Here is a 10184-nt window from a genome sequence, read left to right as displayed (position 1 = left end):
ACAAAAAACAACTTGAGAGTCATTCATCCTATAGAGAGAGGGTAATTAATTCAATGCTATTTGTTAAATTTTAATTTGAGAGAGAGAAAGAAAGAAACAGTGAGAATGACACAGAGAAACACGCACAAATCTAGTTTGAAGTGGACAGAATTTAACCAAGGAGGAAACAATAAAAGTAGATAAAACATTGTGTTTAATTTGTTTCAAACAAATTTCTTTATTTCACGGATCTGCTGTACACGTGAGCAACAATTTATTCTCCCTTAAAAAAAATTTTTTTTTGCTCATAATTATAACTCAAAAGGAAAAGCTTTAAGTGTTTTTAATTCTTTCTGTCATTTCTTAACTGACAGTTCAATTCTGGTGAGTTCATATCAACACATCCATCTATTGGAGGCAATTTTGCTGAAGAAGTGGTAGTGTCCATTAATTTTTGTTATTAAAAAAAAAAAAAAAAAGAAAAAAAAAATTGTTTTTCTCACACGCATTCCAAGTTTGATATGAAATATCTAACCACTAGCCTTTACATAGACAACCATCTGCACATCTGAAGAAAATGGGTCCAGTTTGTAAGGCCATCCATATAACAGACCAAGAGACATAATATTTGGAGTCTCTGATTGGAGGCAAGTTTTGCAGTCAGCAGAAATCTTTTTAGATGCCAACACTTCATTGTCATTACTTCCAAAAATATTCTAAATTGTTTAAGTACAAATTTTTTAAAAAGAAAAATCCACATTGAAATTGAAAATTTTTTTTTAAATCATGGAGATTCTAAATTTTTTTTTTTTTTTTTTTTTTTTTTTTTTTTTTTAAATCACAGAGATTCGAACAAAAATGGTAAAAAAAAAAATATATATATAACAAATAAATGTTACTAAAGGCAAGATAAGTTACTCTTCTACCAAGCTGAATATGGTTTTAGTGTTTATTTAATGTAAAACAATTAGTGTTGATCATTACACAAGCACAAGAAAAATAGCCGCCGACAACTTAAATATAGAAAATACTGTTAGAAACGCAGCTAATAAATGCTTCCATGAAATTTATTGGGTTTCTAACAAGTATTTTTGTAGGTTTTATTTTTAACTTATTGTCGAAACTTCAAAAATATAAGTGATACCACACGGCCATTATTTTCTTGTGCTCATGTAATGCTCGACACTCCTTGTTTTTCAAAACGAATAAACATTTTACATTAACTAAAACCATTAAAAACTTATCCAGCTAGGGAGAAGAGCAAATTCTCTTGCCTTTGGTAACATTTATTTGTGATATATTTGTTTTTTTAAAATGTAGATTGTAAAACAAACCCAAAATCACTTACTGAAATATGCATTCGCCTTTGTTTATTCAGAGTTAACAGTCTTTTCATTTATAGGAATCCGTCAATAATTGTCAAATTTAGCAATTCGCTCATTGCAGTTATTTGGTATGAAAAACAAAAAACATTGGTATTTGTTTGGAATAATGATAAAAATCTAATTGAATTTCAACAACAAGGCTATCTAATTGTCATGTTGAAATTACTAACATATTACTACACTATTACATGATTTATTTCACGATTCAATAATCAGCCATTTTTTTATGCACTTAACTATCATAAAAGCTTGTTTATTATTTAAGTAAAACTAGCAATTTTACTTAATTTGTTTGATATCTTATTTTTTTGTAATTTTTGGATATGTTACTAATTTCTACATGAAAAGTGGATAAGTTTTAAGATGAAATTCAATTTTATTTTTATTTTCGTTATTCTGAACAATCACCCAAGCATCAAACTAATCTCACAAAGGAATGTTCCCTCTGTTTTTAACTTCTATATCAATATTCTAAGAAAATTCACATCGCCACCAACAAAAGACTAAGTTGCATGACTCCTTGGCCTGTTTAGGGATGGCCATCATTAAATTAGTGAATTTTTTTTTTTTTTTTTTTTTTATTTAGCATTCATAAGATTATTCTATAATCAAGCAATTTTTCAGATTAAAAGTCAGGGTCCTGTCCACAATATAACTACAATGTTAAAGTGATCACCGACTTTAATGAGCATGAGTTATCTTTTCTAAAAGGATTAGTTAGACAATTGGACTTATAAACAAAATTAAAAAATTTTTTTGGAATTTTTTTTTTTTTTTTCAAAATTGCATGAATAGACAAAGGTCTTATAAATACTAAATAAAAATGAGTTAACAAAAAGTATTTTTGACTGGCTTCATCTGTTAAAGATATGGGCAACCAGCGTTAGACACCAAAACTGATGCATTTAAAAGAATTTATTTTTTATTTTTTTTACAACTAGAATTAAAACAATTTTTATTATACTTTTCAATTTTTTCAATTTTATTTATTCATTCGGTTTTCATTTTTTTCCAAGTTTGTACAGTTTTGTAAAATTCAAAAAAATATTTAAAAAAAAACAAAAAAAAAAGAAAGAAAAAAGGGTGCACTTTTCATTTTGAGAGATTTGTTTGGACCATTTTTTTTCTTCTCTCGTTTCTAAAATAAAATAAAGAAAAAACAAAAAACAAAAAAAAATGGAGAAAAAAAATTACCAAATAGAGTATTATTATTATTATAGGATTTCACAAAATACGTTTGTTTTCCATTTTTTTGTTATTAAAGAGAAAATTCTTATGAATGAGAATGAAATAAAGGATAATTTTTGGCATTGAACGTGGATGTAAGCTTTAATGAGAAAAAAGTTTAGCTATAAAGAGATTTTTACTATTTGTACTTTATGTGTTGTTAGTAAAAAAAAAAGAAAAAGAAAAGTATTACATTATATAGACACACACACACACGTGTGTGTGTGCGTGTGTGTGTGTATATATATATATATGTGTGTGTGTGTGTGTGTATTAGATTGAAAAAATTAGTTGTTATAACTTCTTTACTTGCTCATATAGCAGCGATTATTGTCAAGGAGACCTTTCTCATGTTATGTTGAGTGAGGATTTTTTTTTTTTTCGCTTATAAATTTACGCTCCTAGCACTCAACATCCTATATCCCAAAGATAGTCTCATTGAAATATCAGCTATATGAACTAATAAAATAATTGAAAGTTTTTGTTTGTTTTTACTATAAGGCCCAAAACATTTTTAACGATTCATTTTCATTGGAAGAGACTAACTTTATCAAAGACATAATTTGCCAGCCAAAATAAAGAAACCAAAATAGGAATAAGTCAATAAAAATGAAGCAGCAACTGGTATCCAATTCTGCAGACAACCAGTTTTTTGTAGTTTTTTTTCCATCTCTCATTCTTGTACCCCCACCCACCCACAATATATATATATATATATATAGACATATATATAAAAATTAAAAAAAAAAAAAAAAAGACACAGCAATTATACTTTCAATTTTTGCCTCATTTCTTTTTTTCTTTAAATATCAAATATGTGAGTCTATGAAGAATGTTGTCAGAGGTGAACAACAGCGGCTGTCCCTCGGAATGGTTAGTGCACCCACCAGCATGGCTGTATGGCATTATTGCAAACCCAGTCCTCCTTTGCACTGATAGGCCAGCCCTCCCTAACAGCCACACCCTTCTCGGGGTTTGTTTTGTTCATTTGTAAGCTTTATCTGGTCAGGAAATTCATTATACAGCTCCACTTCTGTTTCTTGGGCCAATGCGTTTTTAGCCACCGTTTGGAAAGCCTGTTCAACATTAATAGCTTCTTTTGCACTCGTTTCAAAATATGGTATATCTCCCTTGCCGTGGCACCAGCCTTGAGCTCTTTTCGCAGAAACCTGAAAAAAAAAAAAAAAAAAAAAAAAAAAAAAAAATTACTGAATAAAAAGAAATTAAAACTTAAAACATCAAATAATATTTAATCATTTTTTTATTTTTTTTATTTTATTAAATAAACGAAATTAAACAAAAATTTTTCTGGGACTTTTGACATGTCTTTTCCAAAAAAAATATTTTATTCCCCTAATCATTCTGCTGGTACGAAGTGTACCTATTTACTATGCCTCCCCACGGGACAGAGTTAGACACAAGGGTCGTTTTTTAACGTGGAGAAAAGGTACAAAAATAAAAATTGTCTCAGTCGTGAAGGATTTCTCCTCCACCGAAAGAGAACAAGAAATAGAAGTGCAGCATCTGAAGAACAGATACTACACTTTGATCTTGTCCAGAAGGCCAAGTTGTGTATGAAGTGTAAGAGGGAATCCAAGAGCAGATAAAGCAAAATATACTTCTATTCTAGTTGAAGAGTGTTGGAAGTAGTAAAGTTCGAATCCGATGTGCTTTTTTTTTTTTTTAATAGAAGAGACTTGTCACATCATTAAAAAAATAATTCCAGAAAGTTATTTAAAATTACAATACCAAATGTGTGTGTGTGTGTGTGTGTGTGTGTGTGTGTGTGTGTGTGTGCATGTTTACTAGCACAGAGACCTGATGATGTCCAGGATTGAATGAAGAACAAATGTCCAACCCTCCTATACTTTTCTCATCGAAATAGGTGAAATTGCCTGATTTTTTTAAAAATCAAATAGACACATTAGGTACCTTTTTTTATTTTATTTATTTATTTATTTTTTTTTTTTTACACAGTGATCACCACTTATCAAGGCCCGGAAGCCACTCAGGGATAAGTGTTATTGCAAGTACATTATGTTAGTGTGGAGATTTGATGAAGTGTTTACTTAAGGGGGCGGTTCATTAGGAATTTGTTAATGTTGGACTTGAAGACATCAAGGTTGTAGTCAGGTGGGAAGCAGGCAGACGGAACAGAGTTCCACAGGCGTGCAGTTCTAAGAAAGAAGCTTTGTTCATGGAATCTACGTTTTGATTTAGGCACAGATATAAAGTGGGGGAAATTTTCCACAGTGAATTCAGCTAGACTGGTGTTTTTCATGAAAGATTGGCGAGGGGGGACCAGACATTGGAGTTCAGACGAGCACCTGTCATGGAAATAACGATAAAACAAGGATAGGCTCTTCTGTGAGAGAGAGGTTGCAGGGTAGAGAAAAGGGCATCCCCCACTAAGCCACAAAGTCTATTTTGTACTCTGTCAAGGCAGGATAGGCTGTTTTTAGCAGCTCCTGCCCAGATATGGCAACAGTATTCCATCCTTGGATGTACTTGGCTTTTATATAGATAGAGAATTGCATTAGTAGTGAAATATCTTCTTGAGCGGTAGAAGGATCCCACCATCTTTCCAGCGACCTTGGCAACAGACTTGATGTACGTGTTCCATTTCAGATCAGGAGTAAAGGTCAAACCCAGAAGCTTGTCAAAACACCGGGCCTCACCCAGACAAGAGCCATCCATCACAATTGATGCCAGATGGGGATCAGAGCATTGATGATGTAAGGATAGAAGTTTGGTTTTGGATGCATTAAAGGTAACCAGCCACATCTTCCCCCACTGAACCACGCGCTCGAGATCAGAGGAGAGAGAATCAGAGAGAACTTTGTCATTTACAGCCTTTGATGTGTTGCCGTAGATGGTCGTGTCATCAGCATAGATGTCAACGAATGATTTAAGTATGTGTTTAGGGAGGTCATTTATGTAGATCAGGAAGAGAGTTGGGCCCAGGATTAACCCCTGAGAGACTCCAGCATTTATATTGCAGACCTCCGATTTTTGTCCATCTACCACTACTCTTATGAGCCTATCGGAGAGAAATGATTTAATGATTGAGAAAACATTTAGCTGGAAATCTTGTGAAGTAGACCCTTATGCCATACCTTGTCGAAGGCCTTTGATATGTCAAGAGCAATTGCCCTAGAAATGAAGCCTTTATCAAGAAATTCACTAATCCTGTGGGATATAACCGTTAGCACATCTGTGGTAGATCTTGCAGAGCGGAAACCATATTGTGTGTCACTAAGAAGGTTATTCCTGCTGAGGTGGTTGACTATTTCTCTATTTAATATGGATTCCAGCAACTTACTCATAACACACAGAAGACTTATTGGTCTATACTGAGAGGGAGATGACTTATCACCTGAATTCTTAAATACAGGGCAAACTGATGAGGTCTTCCAGGGAGTCGGAAAGCACTTCTCCTTAAGGCAGCGCTTAAATAGTTTCGTAAGTATGGGAGCAAGTTCTGGTTGAAGCTTTTTTAACACTATAATTGGGATGCCATCAGGGCCAGTTGCTTTACTGGAATCAAGGTTCTTGATTAGCTTGGCGACCTCATGCACAGATATTTGTATGTTACCTAGCTTGTTCTGTGTTATAGGAGGAAATATGGGGAGTTGATGGCCTTCGTCACATAGGGTAGAATTAGCTGCAAAGTTCTTTGCAAATAGTTTGGCCTTGTCTGACGCTGACAAGATGACCTCTGGTCCATTGATAATGGTTGGGATAGAACTCACACTTCTGTTCAGGATCCTATTTGTTATTTGCCAAAACTGGTGGGAACCAAGCCGCTGATCAGCTACCTTGGATTTAACAGACTGAGCATATAGCTCTCTTGCATTTTTTATTACTCTTTTACAGTGGTTGCTGGCAATCCTGAAAGCAGCTTTAGTCTCAGTGCATCTATCACGTTGGTAGCTATGGAAAAAGTGATTTCTGTGTGCGATAGCAGCAGCACATTCTGGGGAGAACCATGGCTGGCTGTTAGGTTTTTGTTGGAATTTTTTAGATGGTATGAATTGGTCTATGCCTACAATTAACTATTCGGTCAGATCTGATACTATAGAGGACACTTCCTTTTTAAACATGGAGTGCAGAGGTAAATCAGGTATGAATGTACGGAAGCTATCCCAGTCAGCCATAGAGTATCGGTATACAGTACGGTGGAGGGGTACGTCTGAGGACTTTTTACATTTCGTTTTTATCTTAACTGATACGACGGAGTGGTCGGAGGATCCTAGAGGAGAATGAACGGAACATGAACATAGCTATGGGGAAGTTGAGAGAAAAAGGTCTAGGAGGCTTGCATATTGACCGGGTGTATCGGGCACACGGGTGGGTTCGCGAACAATCTGAGTGAGGTCATAAGCAATGGCAAAATCATGACAAACCCTCCCCTCACTGTCTGTCTTATTTGAATGGGTCAGCCATTCCACGTTATGGACGTTGAAGTCACCACAGATGTGGATGTTAGCCGAGGGATGTGCAGACCTTCATTTGAAATTTTTAAAAGATTAGTGGCCTGGCAAGGTCACAAGGGGGGGGGGGACAACTAAGCAAAAAAAACCCTAAGCAATATTCATCTCAAAGCTGCAAAACTGAAGCTGGCCTGCCAGGACACACAGACGCAAATTTGGATCTATTTTATTGGTTTGAAAATATATTATACATATTTTTTTTTTCATTTCTTAGTAAAATCAAATTGTATGACATTTGGTGTTCTAACTTCAAGTAACTAAGGAAACAATGCTTTCAATAATGTGACCAATCTCTTCTAAATTGACAACAGTCCTTAATTCCACTTGTTACTTAGATCTGTAACAGTTATATGAAGATCTATTTCTTTTGTATGGACACGTGGTCTCTTACATAATTGTAGTTTGATTGACAAACACAGCATATGAAGACTCACATAGACATACACTGGAAAAATCAAATACTTCTGTGCATAACTTACAGCAAACATCAGTTTCTGCCCCTCTCACTAAGTGGGAAGAGACATACCAGTTTGTAAAGAAATGATTTTCTAATGTAAATATATATAATTGCAGATTTGGTCTGTTCAGCCGCAGCATAGAGCTGTATTTAAGGATTGCGGTGGGGCAAGAACTGAAATAATCTGTAGGCAACAGAAGCAACTGTTACATTTCGATGAGTAGACAGCAGATCTAATCCAAGCAAATCCAGTATTCATTAAATCCAATTACTGTTTTACAGCTACAGAATTTTTTCAGCTAAATATTTCAAATTCATTCATTTTGTAAGTAATACTTAGCTCACAGAAATGTCTTTTACTGAACTTTGAACATTTTTTTTTAACACACTGATGACAATTGATCATTACTGTTGGAATCAAATTTAACTAGCAGAATTTTTCTTCTAGATTTAACAATTAAAAAAAAAATTTAATTTTTACTTGACTTCGTATTGCAAAAGGTATTTAAAAAAAAAAAAAAATTCTTTCAAGGCAAAACTTATAAACAGAACTATCAGACAGATATTTCTAAAGGATACTGATTTTATTTATATACTTGCAATCTTCATTTGATGCATATTTTTTAAATTTCTATATAAGTTCAGCAAATGCCCTCTTTTAAGTGTAAACTGAGTGACACTAAGAAAAGCCATAAACAAAAAAATATTAAAACTATTTGGTTGACAAACTAAAACAGTTAAATCAGGACATTTAAGAACATGCAAGTGAAAAGACATATTTAAAAAGAAATTAAAATCCTACTAAGGGGGGGGGGGGAAACATTGGCTATTATTTTACCAGCAACACTTGTACTATTCAATCAGCAGTTAGTCCATCCCAGTTCTAGGTAAAGGGAGTGGAGGAGGATAGGAAATGGTTCATTCCAACAAAAATATAAACAAATCAGCCCCCCCACACACACACATTTGGATAGGGATCTTTTGCAGCTGACCTATTTTAGTCAACAGATGGTAAGGTTTAATGTACAGTCACCATCTTAAATATAAAATTTATTAATTGGAATTTATATAAGTATCAATTATGAAAAAAATCAGAAAAGAAACCATTTCACTGCAAGATAGATCAAAATGATTTATCTGAAGATACTAATTGTTCTCAGAATCAATATATACATGAACATAAAAGGCTCATAACTTCTATTAAATAGTAATTGTTTAAACGCAAATAGATCACAATTGGATAAGTAAAGAAACAAGCTGTGCATGCATGCCCCCCCTCTGGTGCTGCATGCAAGATGATGCCACAAAAAAGTGAAGAAATGAGGAATGTGAGAAGTGTGAAAGGCCAACGTTGCCTTCACATTTTTGCCAACTTTCAGAAAAATCTAAAATTTATGGGGTAAAAAAAGGGTTTTTTTTTTTTTTTTTTTTTTTTTTTTTTTCAATTTTTGGGCATTTGTGACCCCTTTTCAGCTCCTGGGAATGCCAAATTTCAGTAAAAATGGACAAATGGTGCAGTTTCATGCCTTAAGACATGTATATTTGAATTCAGTAACATGGAAAACCACTATATAGACATACATACCATGTTTTTGAGTACTATGAAAAAAGAGTTCCAAAAAGGCATTTTTTTTTAGCCCTAAAAGTCCCAGAGGGATGCGAACCAGAATTTTGCCAGGGTCACCTATACTGAATTAACAATGGCCTCCACATTTTGGCCAAGTTTCAGGAAAACGCTATGGAGTAAAAAATGTCATTTTGGTCATTTTTTTTTTACCTATTTTGAGCCCCTGGGAACACTGAATCCCACTGTAAATGGATAACGGTGTAGTTTCAGGCCTTAACACATGTACATTTGAGTTGACCACCATTAAAAACCATTATATAGTCAGACATATCAAATTTTTGTTGAGAAATATGAAAAAAGAGCCATAAAAAGGGGCGTTTTTAATACTGAAAGTCCCCAGAGACATGAACCAGAATTCTGCCAGGGTCACCCATAGTGGATTATATTAACAATAGGCTCTACATTTTGGCCAAGTTTCAGAAAAATCTAATGGATGGATCAAAAGTTATGGGGTAAAACGCGTCATTTTTAGCCATTTTGGGGCATTTTTGACCTCTTGAGTCCCTGGGGATGCAACATGAAATTTTGCAAAAAATTTTTTTTTACTGTGCGCATCTATTTACTGAAATACAATTTTTGGCAAATTTTCAGGAAAAACTAATGGATGGTTATCTGGCAATCGTCTGGACTAATGGACATACAGAAGCCACTAAAACATAGGTCCCTCTTCAATAAATCGGGGGACCAATAATATTAATATCCCAAGTGTATTTCCATTAAAAGAATTATGTCGTAACACTAATTTGTTTTACGGAATATTGTGGATAAAAATGGAGATATGGAAGCACAATCGTAAGTAACCGAATGAACCCATCAGAAACTGGAAAAGGAAGATTTTAGTTCAATAGCAAAAATTATGATCGACTAATTATCCGAGAACAAAAAATATGTATGACAGTAAAATAATGTAATCAAATGTAAAGATATGACGATTAAGACAAACATAAGTAATTGACTGTAATTGTCAGGAGTCAGAAAAGGTAAGTTTAGGTGTAAATAGCAAGGTGTTGTCAGTC

At 33.8% G+C, this 10184-nt stretch overlaps 1 protein-coding gene across 2 annotated transcripts in view; it reads right to left on the bottom strand.

The window, feature by feature from the left end:
• Positions 1–1922: 1922 nt before the first annotated feature.
• The window catches only part of LOC145252640 (ras-related protein Rab-7a), an 86414-nt gene continuing 78152 nt past the window's right edge, over positions 1923–10184 (bottom strand). For both annotated transcript variants that reach the window (XM_080112375.1, XM_080112376.1), the window contains exon 5: positions 1923–3760. In XM_080112375.1, coding sequence (XP_079968501.1) covers positions 3542–3760 — 219 coding nt within the window. In that variant the 3' untranslated portion in view covers positions 1923–3541. The remainder of the gene's footprint in view (positions 3761–10184) is intronic.

The sequence above is a fragment of the Euprymna scolopes genome, chromosome 29, assembly GCF_053919585.1.
Source record: "Euprymna scolopes isolate OS-2025 chromosome 29, ASM5391958v1, whole genome shotgun sequence".
Classification (NCBI taxonomy): Eukaryota; Metazoa; Mollusca; class Cephalopoda; order Sepiida; family Sepiolidae; genus Euprymna; species Euprymna scolopes.
Note: the sequence above shows the minus strand (reverse complement) of the source record. Positions and strands in the feature narration are given on the sequence as shown.